The sequence below is a fragment of the Gymnoscopelus microlampas genome, assembly GCF_963454915.1.
Source record: "Gymnoscopelus microlampas genome assembly, chromosome: 19".
Lineage (NCBI taxonomy): Eukaryota > Metazoa > Chordata > Actinopteri > Myctophiformes > Myctophidae > Gymnoscopelus > Gymnoscopelus microlampas.
Window position 1 is genome coordinate 24,542,403 of NC_139956.1, and position 20,363 is coordinate 24,562,765.

At 39.2% G+C, this 20,363-nt stretch overlaps 1 protein-coding gene across 1 annotated transcript; it reads left to right on the forward strand.

The window, feature by feature from the left end:
• The first annotated feature begins 1,933 nt into the window (after positions 1-1,933).
• LOC311034950 (uncharacterized protein) lies at positions 1,934-18,940 on the forward strand. The gene is made up of 15 exons (XM_084042985.1): positions 1,934-2,142; positions 5,691-5,738; positions 7,417-7,497; positions 8,601-8,681; positions 9,601-9,684; positions 10,592-10,756; positions 10,857-10,961; positions 11,839-11,880; positions 12,030-12,050; positions 12,370-12,414; positions 12,520-12,564; positions 13,512-13,613; positions 13,848-13,872; positions 14,023-14,105; positions 17,307-18,940. The coding sequence occupies exons 1-15, from the start codon at positions 2,082-2,084 to the stop codon at positions 17,318-17,320; spliced, it is 1,002 nt and encodes a 333-aa protein (XP_083899111.1). The 5' UTR covers positions 1,934-2,081; the 3' UTR covers positions 17,321-18,940.
• The last annotated feature ends 1,423 nt before the right edge of the window (positions 18,941-20,363 follow it).

Sequence of the window (20,363 nt, forward strand, 5' to 3'; positions counted from 1 at the left end):
GGCAGAATGTCCCATTTCACAATGTATAAAATGTATTACATTTTTTTTGAAAATAGCCGATCTACAAGCTCACAATGCATCGCATTGCCACGCATCGTGAGCTTGTAGATCGGCTATTTTCAAAAGGCCGAAATACATATAGGGCTGAATAATTAATGTATGTTTTGTAATAATAATCAAAATCTACAAAGTAGCTGTAACTAAAGTTTTCAAATAATTGTAGTGAAGTAAAAGTACAATATTTGCCTCTGAGATGTAGTGGAGTAGAAGTAAAAGTGCTGAGAATTGGAAATACTCCAGTAAAGTAAAAGTACCTCCAAATTTTACTTAAGTACAGTACTATGGTACTTAAGTACAGTACTTTACTTAAGTACAGTGCAAAGACCAATGCGAATCGCATTACTATTGGTGTTGATGAGGACAGGTTTATGGATTATAAACACTTACTGGTTAAGGTTGTCTGACCTGTGCAACATTACACAGCTGCATACCATTATTACATTATTGATTGTGATCAGAAAGTGATCGGTAAAGAAATGTAAACGATAAGGTGACCTTGGTAGTGGTCATCTGCAGGCGTGTCAGCGGTACTGTTGTGAAAACAATGAAAGAATGGAGAAACGTCATGGCTGCCATTTGAACAGCTCCCACAGGGACGTTCCTATTGTACACAACAAAATCCTGAGTGTTAATTTAGCTCTGAACGCATAAACATTAACGTCCATTTGTACACTTCCGAGGTTAAATTGCCACAATTTCTTTGCAATATTATTATAAGTGCAATATTATTACTATGATTTCTTTATGGCGAGACTCCTAATGGCCAAGTCATGGAGGAGAGGTTCTGTGATTGAGTCTGTTCTCTCTCTGTGTGTGTGTGTGTGTGTGTGTGTGTGTGTGTGTGTGTGTGTGTGTGTGTGTGTGTGTGTGTGTGTGTGTGTGTGTGTGTGTGTGTGTGTGTGTGTGTGTGTGTGTGTGTCCAGGGTTAATTTCCCAGGTCCGATCACCAAAAGAGAAAATCGACACGAGTAGGCATAGGAACTAAGTCCCAAATGTTCTTCACATCTCAAGTTTTTTCATGTTTTGTCATTTTGGAAGTATTTCACTTATAATGGAAATAAAAGGCGGTTGGATCGGGCTGAGACTCCATGATCCACTTGGAAGCCACACATTGGCCAGCTAATTTATTTACATTGTAGTTATAGTTGAGTTTTTTTAATAGGATATTTTACTTCTTATAACTTATAGTTTTTCTACTGATGACATGTTCTTTATGAATTCATCATGCTCTTTTTTTACTGACAAATCTGTATGAATGAATGGCAACTGGAGCTGTTGAACAGAACAAGTTTCCTCCGGGATTAACAAAGTATATATCTATCTCTACACCATTAATAGACCCTGTAGAATGTAGGATTTCTATGAGGCCCTTGTCAAGATGCAGGCCCAGGTAGCTGTTTATGAATGCTGACCACAAATGACCCTGTCTGTCCCAGCTAATGATTACAATGAATTCATTCAAGTACCTTCCTTCAACCTTCACTCCTTCAAAACAGTTTGGTGCTCCTCTTTGGTGCTCACAAGTGAAACAATGCACGGCTCAGTGCCCAGTCTGCCCACCCCCAGCCCCTCGGGTCTCAGATAAAGTCCCCCTTGCGGACCCTGCAACGCGAGGGCAGGAAAAAATAAGTAAGTCAGGAGTTGGCTTGGCTGTTACTCGCAAACACACTCCTCAAAGCTGACTTCCTGTCAATTTGGTTCAAGATTTCTTCCACTGGCTCATCTGCCCCCCCCCCCCCCCCCCCCACACACACACACACACACACACACACACACACACACACACACACACACACACACACACACACACACACACACACACACACACACACACACACACACACACACACACTGTTTTACCAAACATCAGGAAGGGAAGCTGGTGTATTTCCTCCCCTCCTCTATCTAGAGGAAGTGCCAGAATAAGCATCAGCAACGGAGGGCTGGGGCCTTTTCCACTGGCCTCTCAGTTCTGGTCTGTGGAAGAAGGACACGGAGGGGATCGCTGCCGTGGAAACACCATGGAGACCATCAGGGTTGTTATCCTCCTTCTGCTAGCTTCATTCCTGGTCTTCACGACAGGTAGGGTCACCATTCAATCTATACAAACCCTTTGATTGTGTCACATTGATCATTCTTTTTACACTATTTTGCTGTGTAACTGCAGATACTACAGTAGATGTTTTGAGCTCAGGATCATCAACATGTATGTATGTATGTATGTATGTATGTATGTATGTATGTATGTATGTATGTATATACTGTATGTATATATATATATATGTATGTATGTATATATATATATATATATATATATATATATATATATATATATATATATATATATATATATATATATATATATATATATATATATATGCGTCGTCGCATGACGGACGGTGTCACACAGCGAACATATCCGATCTACAAGATTGGCCGTGACACCGGCGACGTGCGACAAAGTATAAACCGGGGTTCAGGACCGTCGTATGCAGTCAAGTACTGTACTTAAGTACAATTTTGAGGTATTTTTACTTTCCTGGAGTATTTCCAATTTTCAATACTTTCACTTCTACTCAACTACATCTCAGAAGCAAATATTATACTTTTACTCCACTACAATTATTTGAAAAATGTAGTTACTAGTTATTTTGTAGATTTTAATTATTATTATAAAACATACATTACCCACTTCAGTCCTATATGCATTTTGGCCATTTGAAAATTGCCGATCTACAAGCTCACAATGCGTCGCAGCTTGTATATATGCTATTTTCAAAAGATCTTTTATACATTTGAAAAAAGTCAATCTTTATTTTTTTGTATTTTTACATTGCCGTATTGATACTTTTACTTAAGTAAAACATGTGAGTACTTCTTCCATCACTGATCGTACGTCTTGCAACATGATGGATTCATGTGCTGACTCTTGTGGAGAGGCTCACACTCTTCTTTTTTTTCAACAACTGTGTGCCGTGACTGTCTGTGAAACACCGAGGGTGGAAAAGGGTGCCCGAATCGCAACTGACAGCCGTGAAGACAGGAAATCCCGGCCTGCACCTTTCAGCTTGGAAGGGTCAAGGGACAACAATAGTCTGTCTGGGACAGGATGCAGCTTAACACACTGGTCTGGCCTCCCAACAAAGGATATCCACCTCGACGTGTCGGAGACGCCACCTCCGCCATCTTGACTTTTAATCCTCGCTGTGACACTTGGGAGGATGCCTGCCTTTGTAGCAGACGATGACCTTTCAAACTATGCCAAAACAGGCACGCTGAGAATATTTATGGGCCCCCTCAGATCCTAAGAGATTCATTAATTCGGAGGGAATGTTACTGTATATGTTAGACAGAAAATACTTTTTTTTTTTCCAATAAAACTCTACAATATATACTTGACCTGAGTCCCCCAGGGGTCAATAGCCAATCTAGATCGTCTATTGTCAGCGAATGTTCACCTGTTTTTGCCAAACGTTGACTCATTATGACGTGCCCAGAATGGGGATGCTAGGGTCCAAGTCATTAAATGACGGGAACACCCTCAAGATGTCATTCATCTATCCGTCCAACTGCTCATCCATGCTATTGTGGGAACGGTGCCCTCTTTAGATGCTACAAAATGTGAAGAAGGGTGTGGTTCAAATAAGGGGGGTAGGAAGTAGAGAAGGAGGGGCCATTCCTACCCCTTACTGATCAACGCCACCTCAACATACAGTACAGTCTGTCGCATTTTTTACCTTCGGTATTTACAATTACAACAATACTTCTATAAAATATTGTACTTTTACTCCACTACAATTATATGAAAACTTTAGTTAATAGTTACTTTGTAGATCTTGATTATTATTACAAAACACACTAACCACTTCAGCGGCAGCCCTATACATATCGTTTTTATATTTGGAACTTGTGAAACGGGACATTCTTGACGCCGATTCTTTTGCTCTTTTACTCAAGTACATTTTGAATACGGGACTTCTACTTGTACTTGTAACAGAGTATATCTACATTGCAGTATTGATACTTTTACTTAAAGGTAGGGTAAGTGATATTTTTTGGTAAATTATTAATTTTTGTTAAAAAGGTTAAAGTACTATATTCTGATAGTAATCATAGCATTTGTTCGGTCACAGGGGTCTCTACAGCTCTTTAGTAAACAGATTATAGTACATTTTCAGGTAGGTGACAACATTTAAGCCAAGAGAGCCAGAGAGCACTGACAATGCATTTTCTGTTTAATAAAGAGCTGGAGAGACATGGGAGACTCCTTTTACTCTATAGCAATGAGTACTATCAGAATATAGAGCTATTTAACACTTATTTCAACCAAAGTAAATCACGTACCCTACCTAGTAAAATATTGAGTACTTTTAATGCGAATTCATTAAAATATCTGACATTTTGAAGGAAATCATCAAACAAATCAAGCTCCAGAAGACTGAAGCCACTGTTCTGGGTGACAAGAAAGGCACTATAGGTCAAGCTATGAAACAACTTGGCTTTGACCAGTGCATCAAAGAAGCAACTACAGACAATGGAACTCTCAGTTCAATTGTTGGATATTCAATATTTCATGTTCTTGCCAAACAACTGATCATTTATCTCTTTCCTTGTATCAAACAAGGGAATAGTTCAGCGAAACACGCGTCAATACTAACATACTGTGGGTTAGAAGTTAACCACGCATGGTTGGTTCTGTGTGTGTGTGTGTGTGTGTGTGTGTGTGTGTGTGTGTGTGTGTGTGTGTGTGTGTGTGTGTATGTGCGCGCGTGTGTGCGTGCGTCTGTGCGTGTGTGCGTGTGTGCGTGTGTGTCTGTGTGTGTGTGTGTGTGTGTGTGTGTGTGTGTGTGTGCGCGCGCGTGTGCGTGTGCGTGTGCGTGTGTGTGTGTGTGTATGTGTGTGTGTGTGTGTGTGTGTGTGTGTGTGTGTGTGTGCGCGCGTGCGCGCATGTGCGTGAGTGCGTGTGTGTGTGTGTGTGTGTGTGTGTGTGTGTGTGTGTGTGTGTGTGTGTGTGTGTGTGTGTGTGTGTTTGTCTTTTGGAGTCCAAGACATAACAGACATACACAAAGAGTACTGCATTACGCATAGTAGCACGCATTACATTATACTGTTTAATTTACTCATGGTACAGATTGGTACTGAATAGGCATTAGGCATATTGACAGTTCACCTATTTCACCCCATTTCACCACACACTCACTTGTCTTATGTCATGTGTTCCATTGAACCATTCACACTGATTTGGTATCGAGGCTGGTTTGATCCCATCGCAAGATGGTCTTTAGTTTAACCTCTGAACCGTGAACTCATGAACCTGACACAGGAGATAAGAAATATCGCCTTTTTTTTTTACCTCACCCTGTCATTGAAACCACATCATTTAAAGCATTTGGGGGTTTCAGGGGGTTCCCTGCAGCTAAATGCTTGATACTTAAGAACCAAATGGACCCTTAAGTCGGGTCCTTACACTCTCAGAGTTATGGGGGGGTCCGTGGCCTAATGTATAACAAACAGGGCGTTCTTGAAATTAAAATGTTTGAGAACCACAGGTTTTTTTCAGCATCTGTCAACACTTGACAGCTGACAACATAGTGTGGGCTTACTCTGTGTTGTGTTGTGTTGCTTCACAGCTTCACCTGCACCAGACTCTCCTAAGGATGAAGTTAAAACCAATTTCGGTAATATCATTAATTTGATTATATCTTATTGTATTTATTTCATTTTATTTGAATGCGGGGTCATTTAAATGAGTCCATACAAACACATGTGTTGAATTAACTGTGGACAAACTTGAAGAACAAAGGCACTGGATTAAGTAAGCTTGGCTGTTAGCCTGCTCCTGACCAGGCTAACTTCACAGCTAAATTGCCATGGTAACTAAGGTAGGCTTGCTTCAATTCTCTTTTGAGGAATCGGGTCATGGCTAAACTTAGCCAGGGTGAACTGGCTAAACTAATCTTCAAGATAATTCAGCTTTTGAGGAACCGATTCAGCCCTAATCCTGGCTAAATTAAGCCAGGATTGGTGGTAAAGCCAGGCTTAAGCTCTAATTCACCTTTTGAAGAACAGGCCCCTGGAGTGCTCATTTAATTTGGAAAATAATTGGTATTGGTAGTTTTTAAACTTTAACCCTAGGGGAAAATGTATTTATTTATTATTTAAATTTATTATTTTTATGTATTTATTTTATTAATAAATAAATAAAATGTTCCAAAAATGTTTCAAGATTTTTGGTCCAACTGTGAGACCAGTTTTACCTCTTTTTTTGAGAACTAGACAGAGTAAACGAGGTGCAGTGTGGGAACGGCAGGCATGATCAAGGTGCAAACATCGCTTCATAGAATAGATGATTTTTTTTCTGCTGTATTTTGCTTTAAACTACTTAAGCTGCGAAAATATAGACAATCTACTAGCTCATGACACATTTCATTGTGAGGTGCTCAGAGCTTGTAGATCAGTTATTTAAAAGAACAAAAGTCACCTATAATGACATGGCCATAGGCATGATAGGGACGCCTAGGTTGAAAGAGGTTAGAAGACCTAAAAACCCAGCCTCCGTTGATACTGAAAGGATATTGCGGCAGTGGCTCAGAAGGTAGTGTTAGTGTCGAAGTGTCCATGAGCAAGACAAAGAACCCCTAATTGCTCCCGATGAGCAGGTCGGTGCTTTGCATGGTGTGTGTGTGTGCGTGTGCGTGTGTGTGTGTGTGTGTGTGTGTGTGTGTGTGTGTGTGTGTGTGTGTGTGTGTGTGTGTGTGTGTGTGTGTGTGTGTGTGTGTGTGTGTGTTTGTCTTCTGGAGTTCAACACATTACAGACATACACAAAGAGTGCATTACGCATAGCAGGCATTACATTATACATTTTCTATCTACTCACTTGTCTCATGTCATGTGTTCCATCACACTGATTTGGTATCGAGGCTGGTTTGATCCCATCCCAAGATGGTCTCATAGTTTAACCTCTGAGTCTGAACCTTGAACTCACGACCCTGACCAAACACAGGAGATAAGAAATATCACTTGTTACCTCACCCTGCCTCCTTGAAAAAACATAATGTAAAGCTTTTCTTACCTTGTGTGTATAAGACAATGCTAGATTGATTATTCCAGTGGTTCTCAAAGTGGGGTTCACCCAAGGGGTTCCCAGCTAAATGCTTGATACGAACAAAATGGACCCTTACCAGTCTGTAACTGTTCCATTTGTACACTCTCAGGGTTATGGGGGATCCGTGGATAACAAACTGGGGGTCCTTGATATTAAAATGTTTAACAACAGGTTTATTCAACACCTGTCAACACTTGACAGCTGACAACATAGTGTGGGCTTACTCTGTGTTGTGTTGTGTTGCTTCACAGTTTCATCAGACGAGACGCCTGCAGGCCCTGCACCAGACTCTCCTAAGGATGAAGCTAAAACCAACAGCCTCGACCAGTCAGGTGAGAGCTGATTTACCATGAATAGCTTTCAAATTTCATAACAGCATATATGAGGGAAAAAATAATGAATAGATGAACCCACACACCGTCTTCACTTGCTCAATAATAAAGAATACACATTCTATTATTATAAAGGCCATCTGTTAAAACAGCATGGGAGGAAAGAGGTTTCAATCTTATATCAGCCACACAGTAAACCTGGAGTGCTCATTTAATTTGGAAAATAATTGGTATTGGTAGTTTTTAAACTTTAACCCTAGGGGAAAATGTACTTATTTATTATTTAAATGTATTATTTTTATTTATTTATTTTATTAATAAATAAATAAAATGTTCCAACATTTTTTCAAGATTTTATAAATGTTTCAAAACCTTTGCTAAATTTCGGCCCCCCCCACCAACTTTTTGGAAAGTAGAAAATAGAGCTCCAGTAAGTGTAAGACTTAGTTTAAGTAACACTCCAGATTTTCCAGTGCAGATTGCATGTCCTGCCACGTAGGTCCAACTAATTGGTCCAACTGTGAGACCAATTTTACCTCTTTTTTGAGAACTAGACAGAGTAAACGAGGTGCATTGTGGGAACTGCAGGCATGATCAAGGTGCAAACATCGCTTCATAGAATAGATGATTTTTTTCTGCTGTATTTTGCTTTAAACTACTTAAGCTGCGAAAATATAGACAATCTACTAGCTCATGACACATTTCATTGTGAGGTGCTCAGAGCTTGTAGATCAGAAATTATAAGAAATATCACTTGTTACCTCACCCTGCCTCCTTGAAACAACATCATTTAAAGCTTTTCTTAAACAATGCTAGATTGATTATTCCAGTGGTTCTCAAAGTGGGGTTCACCCAAGGGGTTCCCAGCTAAATGCTTGATACTTAAGAACAAAATGGACCCTTACCAGTCTGTAACTGTTCCATTTGTACACTCTCAGGGTTATGGGGGATCCGTGGCCTAATCTGGATAACAAACTGGCGGTCCTTGAAATTAAAATGTTTGACAACCACAGGTTTATTCAACACCTGTCAACACTTGACAGCTGACAACATAGTGTGGGCTTACTCTGTGTTGTGTTGTGTTGTGTTGTGTTGCTTCACAGTTTCATCAGACCAGACGTCTGCAGACACTGCACCAGACTCTCCTAAGGATGAAGCTAAAACCAACAGCAGTGACCAGTCAGGTGAGAGCTGATTTACCATGAATAGTTTTCATATTTCATTACAGCATATAGGAGGATGAACCCACACACTGTCGTCACTTGCTCAATAATAAAGAATACACGTTTTATCATTATAAAGGCAACATTTCGGTCAAGGACCTTCCTTAGGCATCTGCTAAAACAGCATGGGAGGAAATAGGTTTCAATCTTATATCAGCCACACAGTAAACCTGGAGTGCTCATATAATTTTGAAAATAATTTAACCCTGGGGAAAATATATTTATTATTTAAAAATACTTATTCATTTATTTTAATAATAAATAAATAGAATGTTCCAACATTTTTCACGATTTTTCAAATGTTTCAAAACGTTTACAAAATGTTCGCATTGTTTTGATTTTAACTACTTAAGCTGCAAAAATAGACACTCTACGAGTTCATATCCCATTTCATTGTGAGGTGCTCTGAGCTTGTAGATCTGTTATTTAAAAAGTCAGGTTGAAAGTGGTTAAAGGACCTTAAAACCCAGCCTCCGCTGATACTGAAAGTATAGTATGCTCTTTGACATTTAGCTGTAATTGTGTTTATTATGAGCTATATAAAGACCACAGTATAGGTCTTATTACCTCTACTCATTACCAGGTTCATTGGGTTCATTCTCAGTTGTACCATCTGTCATGTGCCAACTGTAGCATTATGTCAACGTGTGTGTGTGTGTGTGTGTGTGTGTCTGTGTGTGTGTGTGTGTGTGTGTGTGTGTGTGTGTGTGTGTGTGTGTGTGTGTGTGTGTGTGTGTGTGTGTGTGTGTGTGTGTGTGTGTGTGTGTGTGTGTGTGTGTGTGTGTGTGTGTGTGTGTGTGTGTGTGTGTGTGTGTGTGTGCGCGCGCGCGCGCGCGTGCGTGCGTGCATGTGTTCGTTCGTGTATTCTCTGAATCCACAGGAACTATATCTTCAGCTGCACCCGCACCCATTAATCCCACCACCTCTACTCCAGTGACCACAGTAAAGGCAGCAGACGAGATCAGTGAGTGTCTCCAAAACATTTATATTTTGTGCATAGACTCCAGCCCACAGGGCGCCCAAATAGCCATACCCTCTGGCTGCCCCCCCCCCCCCCCCCCCCGCCCCCCCCATTCCTCGTCCGACGAGCCCTCCATCGTCGCTTCCTTCCAGTCATCCTGGTTCTCCATACATCTGGGCAGCTCGTGCTAATGTGGGACGGCCCCAATGGCAGCCCCCCAATTTCGAAATGGCTATAATATAATACAAGCTCACAATGTGTCACATCGCGATGAGTTGTGAGCTTGAAGATCTGCTATTTTAACTGTCATTGAAAATGTGTGGAAATGTGCGAAAATGTTTGACAATTGTGTCTATCATTTGTAGAGTGAGAGTCATATCAATTATTTAGGCAGTTGAATACAGGTGTATTAAAGGCAAAACACACTGGACATAATAAGTGAAACGTTGAAGATGGTTTGAGTCTACATAGCCTTGCTGTTGGTTCAGAAACATCCATAATCTCCATATTTAAACTTTGTAAAAAAGCATCCTTTGATGTCTTGTATCGGGTGATACGTGATTGTCTGTGCTCTCCCTACCAAATGTAGGAGTTATAGTAGCAGTGAGAAGGGACCAGAATAAAAAGGATATTGGGAATTGGCAAAAGAGTTATGACCAGTACTTTATTTTTAGATAAAGCTTCCATTATTGTGTATTCCTTGCTTAGCCAGCCCGGTAGTAACCACCCACAAATCACAAAGGCCTATAGTAGGCCTAAATCTACCACTAAATGTTTATTTTTAATGTTACTGTATACTGTATACTGACAACAACAAAAAAAGCAAAAAGAAACAAATAGCAAGGATGGCACATTAAAAAGTGTTTCTTATTAATATTGGTGTCTTATGTTTACTATTTTTTTCTTCCAGTTAATTCCTCCAATAATGACACACTGGCGGCAACTCTGCCTACCGCCCAGGATTCCGCAACGACAGCCAACAAATCTGAGCCATCAGCAACAATACCACCAACACCAAAACCAGCGACAACACTACCTGTATTGAACCCACGTGCTCCAACTCACGGCAACAACAGTGAGTCTCTCTGCTGGATTAAATGAACTGTGTAATAGTTGAGTTGTTCACATTAATAATTAAATCTGTCATCCTGTCATTTATTTGTGTGTGATATCAGCAATAGACTCGGAAAGTGAAAACATAACCACACCAGTCTCTCCGAAGGATGAGAGTCTTCCAAAGGCCGATAACTCCTCGCAAACCAGCGATGGCAAGCAGTCAGGTGAGAGCTTATTTACCATGAATACAGTAGGTTTCATATTCATTCATTTACATGAGACAGATGGTACAGGTTCAGTAGGTAAACAGCATAAGAGGGAAAGCACAAAGAGGATTCAATCCTATATCAGCCACTCAGTAAAACCTGTTGTTCGTTTAATTTGGGAAGTGTAAAAACATTTATATATTTTGTAAAACTTCAGTTAGCTAAATTAACACTTTAGTAAGGGTCACTTTCAGAATTAACCACTTAACCCTATTTCCAAACATTTTCAAAAATATCAGATCATTTCTAAATTATTTTTTAAAATAGATCATCTACTACATGCTCACAATGTGTCCCATTGCAACGCAAGGTCTATAGGGAGTAGGGACACCGATAGAGATGCCAGGCTTAAAGTGAATTTGAACCACATGAACCCTAGTGTCCCTATTCTGGCCATGTCATCATAGGTGAACATTTGGCGAAAATAGGCAAACATTTGTTGTATTGTGTTGTGTGTGCGTTGTGATGTGTTGTGAGCTTGTGTATCAAGGTATTTTAAGCGAAGATATTTGGAGTAGAGGGAAGAAAGTCGCGAACCAAGTATAGAGCCCTGGGGGACCCCGGTCAACTAAGTACATTCGGGTTTAAGTGGTTAACGTAATACTCCAGATTCTTCTGTGCAGACTGCATGTGGATCCTGCCATGTGGGGTCTGAACCACTATGATCATTGTTAAATTGGTCATTGATAAAAGCAGAAAATGAAATATAACCACGAGACCATGTCTTGTCTTGTCTTGTTTTGTTATTTTAGTTGTCTCGTTCGTTGGAAATTGTGTGCATGTTCTATTTATTTATTTATTTACTTATTTATTCATTCATTTTAATGATATCTAGAGTCTGGTCCAAGCAACAATGCCACAGCTCCGCCAGAGAAAGGTATGTAGTGTACTAGTATCAAACTAAACTAAAGCATTGTTAAATAGCAGTGAACCTTACCCTCAACCAAATGCGTTGGCTTGGATTCATTGTATAGATTGCAAACTGTATATGACGCTATATAAATTAACTATTAATCACTTTTCCAGCTCCAGGCATGCCCGCTACAGGTACGTTTCAAGAAGCCCTAGTATGCATTTGTTTTTTATTTTGTTTTTTTATATCTGCTTTAACAGTCGTTGTTATAGTTAGATTAGAGGACCACAAATGGAAATTGTATTTGCAAAAATACAATAGAATATGCTTTTATGGCGTCTGTCGGGTGGAAACCTCATATGTCCAAAACTGTTATTTTTCAGGATTCATTTGTGGATCTGCCACTTTTGATACTTTTGTGTGACGCTGTAGTATGATCAAGTAGGGCGAAAAATAAACACTACAATAATAATATTATAACAACATAAGTATAAACCGTGTATCTATTTGCAGATAAGACAGACAAAGCGACCCAAAGTCCTCAAGGAAAAGATGCTGGTAAGTTGTAGAGAAATCACATTCACAAAATGATTATTGATCATGAATCATCAGTTATAGAATCAAAATCAAAATCAATCTAAAGAAAACATTTGGATCATTTAGGTCCACAGAGTGGCAACCCGAAGGACAAAGAAACTCCCAAGTCAGGTAAGAAAAGACCTTTATTGTGGTTTTGTACATCAGTGTGCATCTTTTGGTGTGGTAGATTATTAGATTAGATTTATATTAAATATAAAAATATCTAAAATACAAGATCCTGTGTAATTAAATGAAAAGGTCTACAGGGGTAAACTATGGATTTGAATATCACTAGAACCTCCATTATTGCTCCAACTGTTTCAGAAAAGTATTCAGCATATCTAATTTTACCAATCCTATTTAATGGTATAGTTCACCCAAAAAAATGCTTATTTTAAATTAATTGCACACCCCATGAAGCCCCTTGAATTCATGTAGATTTTTCAGTTTTTGTCAAAGTATTTGGCTGTGGACCCCATCTCAAACTATGTTGTTCCATGGAGTTAAAAATGTTCGCTTTAAAACATATATACATATTTAAAGATTTGCAAAAAAAATAATGATTTTTCAAAAAAATAGCAGATCTACAAGCTCATAGTGCGGCACTCTGTGAATTGATTTAATATTTGATTAGTCAGAAATGTAAACAGTACGGAGGTACAGTAGTCTTACTGTACCTTATTTAGTCATATATAGGCAAAAAAAATGTAACTCAAAAAAGTCCTGGGATCTTGTTTCTATTGTGGTCTTATGTATTCAATTCATCAACATAGCATAGAATATTATGTCATCAACAAATACAAACAACTATATGTACAAGACCACTGAGCAGTTGTAGAAGATAGTAGAAACTGATTAAAAAAGAAAAGAAAATGTGGTTAAAAAAGGAGGTGTGAAGGTTTGTTGAGCAGCCAAGTTCAATGAACATAACCTTCGATCTGACCTTGGACAAATGTTAAGCCTAAAGTATACTCCGTAGTGTGATGGTGTCACTCACCAAAAAGAAATGATCTGTTATCAGCTTGTAGATATTTTCTGCTGCTTCTTATAGCAGTGTCCTCTGTCATTATCTACAGACAGAAGACTTCTGTGGATTCTTCTTCCGGTCCTCGGCGTGGCTGTGGCCGCTCTCGTCTTCATTTTCAAATTCAAATGCATGAAGGTCCACGACCACACAGGTAAGTGTGTTTTGAATGTACAGTACCAGGGTATAGTCATTTGTTTGTAACATTTATTTTTTCCCGCAGGTGACTTGAAATGCATAAGGGTCATTAACTGCATTCAGTGCAAAGATAAACTTTAATATAAATTTTAATCTATGACTAAATTCATATAATAATGAGATAAATATGCAAAGATAAATAAGGGAACTTGTGTTTACAAATGTCCTCTCTTTGGTATGTGTCCAACAGAGACCATTGATAATGGCACTGAAAAGTGAGTATACCTGAATTCTGAATATATTGGTTTGTTCAGTGTAAAGTTAAGTTAATTAACGTATCTACATACTAAATTACAATATGCAATGCTGAATTACAGTGTAACAAAGTACCCATGTATTCATTTGTGTCCTTTGCTTCTATGCAGTGCATCTTTCCAAAGCAGACCTGAGAGCACCAAAGATGGAGTAATGCTTCTGGGCGTGAAATCGTCAGGCGGAGAAGAGAATGGTATGCATTTCTTCCCATTCATTTGTTCACAACCACAATGTTCAAAATGAGAGCCTGTTGACTTTTTTCTATTCATAACTTAAACCCCAAATAATCAATTGACCAGTCCACCAGGGGTCTGTACTAGGCATCCTATCTTTGCGACATGTTGTGAGTGTGTAGCTCTGCTATTTTTTCGGAATGTTTGCCCCAGAATATAGGGGGGATGCTAGGGTTTATGTGGTTAACCTTTTGAAATATATGATTTATACACTACAATAGTCTGTAAGTGCATTATAGAAATATCCCTATCGAATAACATAGTTGCAAGAGTGTCTCTGTTTACACCCTTAATTCGTGGGTTGTTTTCCTCAGTTACTTACAGTAGCCTACAAATTCCTCCATGTAGTGTCATACACATTTAACTAGTACATTTAAATGTAAGAAGCTTTTATCCAGAGCCACTTACAAAGCAAACATTTGTTATAAAATTCAAAATTATTTAAGTTTTGTGAGTGAAAGTCAGCCATGATGACCAATGGGCTATCTTCACAGACACAGCTTCCTAAAAAAAACAGAAAAACAAAAACTGTGTTTCACACAAATAAACAATTAAGCTTTAGACTGCAGGGCCTTTTTTGTTGTTAAGTTTTCAGTCTCCAACTCCTTTATTCTGCCCTCGTAGCCCTGTTTCATCAGGCATGCATTTTGCAATTATTCCAGGGAAGTTGGGAGCTTTTAATATCTCATTGTACGTGTCCCGTAATGGGCTGTGGGCTGCGCTGGGTGAGGGAAGGTGTTTCCTGTGATTTTGCACCCCACCCTTGAACGACCAGCAGGGGCTGAAAGATAGGGACTTCCTCACGTAAACACACAGATTATTTGGGACGGGAGCTATTGTGTAGGCCGGTAAATGTCAGTGTGTTCCAGACTGTGTGTGTGTGTGTGTGTGTGTGTGTGTGTGTGTGTGTGTGTGTGTGTGTGTGTGTGTGTGTGTGTGTGTGTGTGTGTGTGTGTGTGTGTGTGTGTGTGTGTGTGTGTGTGTGTGTGTGTGTTGTTTTTTTATGTCCATGAACACTCAAGCGTAAATGTTTGTGTGAGCGTGTAATTTGTATGTGGTTTTTGGTAAATTTACTCACAACCTTTTCACCCCACCCACAAGAACCATTCAATTACACCACGTTTCCTCTGTTAATACTTAAGCATGGCTAGAATACTTGACTGCACCCATGAGAGGAAAACTGAGTCAAGCTTTAGGAATTTTACAAAGAAGAAGCTGATTGCTTATTGCAAATTGCAATCTGCAAAACAATTTTGTTTTTGTCTCCGCCAGGCCGAAGGCATTGCCGAGACTATGTTTTGCACCCTGTCTGTCCGTCCGTCCGTCCGTCTGTGTACAGCTAATCTCCGGCACCGTTGGCTTGATCACAGTGAAACTGTGCACACACACTCCCTGGATGCCAGAACAGAAGCTCTGCCCCAAATGTTTCACATGGGTGGGAGGCCGATTTTTGCAAAACACACTCCTACAGATGTTGTCCAAACATCACGCAAATCGGTACACAGTATCTCTAGTCATTAAACGAAACGGGTCTTTCAGATTTGTCATATTCCATCCTGATTGGCCAATCTTAATTGGCTTCCAAAGTTTGCAGCGTTTTATAGCCCCACCAGGAGGCCGACTTATGTAAAATATTTGTTTTGATTACTCCTTCAGATTTTATCCAGATTTCACGCAAATCGGTACACATGATCTCCATAGTCATGTGATCAATCATCCTGATTGGCTAAGATTAACATCAAAAGTTTGCAGGAGTGGCCCGTTTTGAACAAAATGCCACGAATCATGAACGCAGCGTCCGATTGTGATAAAACTTTGCACGCAAATTCACACTATGTGTGAGCCAGAGGCCCTGGTTGCCCCAGGTTTGATTCCAGGCCAGGTCAGCATATGTGTCGATGAAATGAAATTTGTCCCTGAGCAAGACTCTTAACCACTATTTGCTCACAGGTTCTCATTGGAAACAAGACCGCAAGGACTTTCATGAATGACCTGTTAAAAGGAATTATCCTTATCCTTATCCCTATTATAGCGCCACCAGGAGAACGATTTTATTACTTTATTACTCCTACAAATTTTGACCAAACATCACGTAAATTGGTACACATTATCTCAAATAGTCAAGTGATCAAGACGGATCCGTCTGATTTTTCATATTCCATCCTGTTTGGCGAATTCCAAACATTGCTGGCCCACAATAACCTACCTGACCTGGCGGAGACCTGTGTTCCGAGGAGCACTTTCTCTAGTTTAAAAAAAAAATGTATCACTTTCCATTTTTGAAATTCAAGGAAAATAGCTGCATTTCCCCATGTTTCTGGTAGAATACTCTATTGCATGCTGTCTTATGCATTGTATGCCCTTATTTTTATTTTTTTTACACATTCAGAATATATTACATTTCAGAAGACAAGATAAGTTTAAAGAATAGATCAGCATTACAATACCTTATAAGTATGTGTATAATGCGTTATACACATGGGATGCAAGTGCTACCGAATATTTAATTCCATGCTTGTATTTTGTTTGGTTAAGTTGCCAAAAAGCTGACAGATGCACAGCAGTGGCTCACATTCAGTTGTCACCCAAAATAGTGTTATTCCTTTCATTGAAGACTTCTTGGACTTTGTAGTACTTGGCCTAATAATATTACTGTATTCTATTCTATTCTATTATCTATTCAATAAAGCTTTTGCCAATCTGTGTTCAGGAGATGGGCAGTCACCATCTGGGCAGTCACCATCTGTCCCACAAGTTACTGCCGGTCTCCTACACCTACTGTATGTCTCTGAGACAGACACACTTTCCTACAAATGCTCTCTGGCAGTGGCTCTCAAACGTTTTAATTTCAAGAACCTCCATAACTATCAAAGTTACTGATCTGTAAGGGTCCATTGGACCCCACTTTGCCACACATTTCTTTCTGATGTATTTGAAGACTGTTGTTGTAAACCTTGACAGAATGATTGATACCTTTCTCCGGTCTGGTCACTCGCAGCAACATTGCCATCTGCTGTTGAGTTGAGGAAATGATGCAAATAAAAATAGCCCCTCATTATACAAATGTAGCAACTTTAATTTTGTTTTTAGAAAACCAACTCAAATGTACACATCTTAATGACGTTTAGGAAAGATTATCATGTGTTTATTGTGTGTTTCAGCTGCTGCCAGATAAAACCCAGAGCAGGACAAGCCCTGGACCAGTGGATGAGACATGCCATCCCACACACCAGCGGCCCTGGATAACTCCTTAGAAAGTCAACAAGGGGGTGAGGGGAGGAGGGTGAGGGGGTGGGTTTAATAGTAAAGATTGAGAGATAGAAGGTTTGATAGAAGGTTTGCTTATGATTCTGTACACTGAAAGAGGTAGAACAAATTGTCCAGTGTCCTTTGATTGATTGATTGATTGAATACTTTATTAGGCAAAAAATGTAAAACAGCACAGTTACATTTAAAATACTTTGTCTAAAAGGTCTGTTCATAAAAGTCCTTGCGGTCTTGTTTCCAACGAGGTCCTTTCAATTCTGTTCCAGTTGCACTGTGTAGGCTGTGATAAACAATAACTGACTGGAACAAATTAATAAACTAGACACAAGGGTGGGTGTATATCCAGCATTTCAGGATAAGAGAGCTTATCACTAAAACAAACATACATTGTAGTTTATTAAGATATTGGGAAGGAAAGTGGAAAGTTTATATAAATAAGTCCTTTATGTGTAAAATATCATTGCCGTAGGAGAGCTGATCAGTTCACAAGATGATAAAATGGACAATTACTGTAGAAATGTACTATTGAGGTCTTATTTTTTATCCTGTGAACCAAGAAATGACTTGATACATGAGGTCTATATTAATATGTGTACATGCCCCTTGATTTGTTCCAGTGTACTGAGACAAGACACATTTTATTTAGAATTCCTGAATTCTTACATTTTGGGCTACAATGCAGATTTCTTGTACAGTGAACTCTGTCTCAGATCAACAAATGTATTTCAGTCTGATGTAATTAATCATTGTTAATATCACAGTTTTTGTTATCCTTTTTCATCTTCTCTATGATACATCATTTATTACATTGTGTAGATTATGAGGCCATTCATTTGTTGACTGTTTGTTATCTGCCGTAGCCGAGCTTCACCACAAGAGGGACATGATAGACCCACTGTATGTTTTTCTTTGGTTTGTGTGTCAATGATTTGTTGTGCTTGTTTGTCTTTGAAAGGAGGCCTTTACTATTCTCCTCTGTAAATCATGTTGAATCCAATGGCCTTGTCTTGCCACAAACTGCCATCACTAACAGTTGCAAATATTCAAATGGTCAAAAGGAATTAGTTCTGTATGCACTGATTTTTTTTTTTTTTTTTAACCAAATATTTAATTCAGATACTACATTCACTATGAACATGAACACTGATGCAGAGGAATGTATGTATTTAAAAATACAGGAACCACTTTCACATTTTCCTTTACAGTACAGTGTGTCCATACTGCAAAAAAGAAAATATTTCTTGTATAATGTCTCAAAATACACCCCAAACTAAACGTTTTGGACCATGGAAATACATTTTACACACACACACACACACACACACACACACACACACACACACACACACGCACACACACGCACAGACACGCACACACATGCACACACGCACTCACACATGCACGCACACATACACAGTCATTTTTATTAAAACGTGGAATATATTGTTTTGCTGTGTAGGTGTGACTGGAATTTTGTTACCATTTTCAAATGCACAATCACTCATACACTATTAAATCACTGAACATGGGTGTTGCTCAATTTGTTTCTATCCAATGGTATATGATGTGTGCAGTGGTGGACTAAGTATTATACTCAAGACAAAGGTAGGGTATTGTGATATTTTTGGGTTAAAACAAAAAGGTTTTTGTTAAAAGGTTAAAGCACTAAATTCTGATTGTACTCATTGCTATAGAGTGTTTGTTCAGTAACAGGGGTCTCTCTGTCTCTCCAGCTCGTTGATAGACATTTTCAGGTAGGTGACACCATTTCAGCCAATCAGGAGAGAGTACCCATTTATCAGCTTCATTTTTATAGTGCTCTAGTTCCAATTTTGCATGCTCATTTATTTGTGTCATCACTTCCAGTTTCACTTGTTTAATCTGTATCCTGTCTGAGTTCTCTGTCCTGATTCGATAATATTGGTATCCTGACTTGAAAATGCATTTTCTGTTTAATAAAGAGCTGGAGAGACATGGAGACTGTTACTGAACAAACAATATATAGCAATGAGTACTTTCAGAATATAAATCTGCGTAGATATTAGTCTGGAACTTGTCAGCGTGGAAGATTCATTTCTAAGGGCCAGATTCAGAGGAACAGATTCAAAGGTCACAGCAAAAAAAGTTTTTTTTTAGCTGTGGCAAATTCGTCTGGTTTCCAGGCTTGGAGATCCCTGCCGTCAGTGCAAATCGATGTTAGGCAAGGGTTTCTGTTATGGGTGATCTACACATAGGCTAATATGGAGATCCCTGATCTGGTGACAGAGGGATAGACAGGGAAAGAGAAAGAGGAGGGAGAGGGAGGATAGGGAGAGAGAAGAAAGAGACAACAATAATAACCTGGTCAGTGGTCAATGCTGGGTACCAGAACCTGAACATTCAACAACCTCGTAGTTGCTTGCAACAGCAAGTTGCTTGCAACAGCCAGTGACCATAGCTTATAATAACAATGGTTCATAAATTACTTTTCAGTATGATCTATTTGGGACATCATGGTGACAAAATCATCAATTCCATGTTTCACCTCTTGGGGGTGCAAATTCTTAGCATGAATCATGGTAGCACCCATAATCTGGTTCCTGCCAGTACATAGAATTGATTACAGACAAGATTCCATGACATTGTTTATGGGGATGTTTAGAGGAGAGGTAAATTGTACTTGTACTTGTGCTTGTGCGTGCGCGTACCTGTGAGTCTGTCTGTGTCCAGGTCTTACTATACTTGTGAGAACCAGTAACAAACCTGTTTCCTGGTCCTCAACAAAATGAACCAAAAACAAAACAGTAAAGCAAGAGTTACAGTTAAGAAAAGATTCAGGTTAAGATTAGGCATTTATGTGTTAGGAATAGGATAGCCTACGATTGTATTTGTGTTAGGTTATGGTTAGTGTTAACCTGACTTCGCCAGATGGGGGCGGTATTGACTTCACAAACAAATGTGACGAAAGCTTC

Bases quoted from the DNA above. Each gene is read 5' to 3' on its own strand.
- LOC311034950 (XM_084042985.1), top strand. From the start codon at position 2,082: ATGGAGACCATCAGGGTTGTTATCCTCCTTCTGCTAGCTTCATTCCTG. The intron at 7,498-8,600 runs GTGAGAGCTGAT...GTTGCTTCACAG, and splicing joins CAACAGCCTCGACCAGTCAG to TTTCATCAGACCAGACGTCT. The intron at 12,565-13,511 runs GTAAGAAAAGAC...CATTATCTACAG, and splicing joins CAAAGAAACTCCCAAGTCAG to ACAGAAGACTTCTGTGGATT.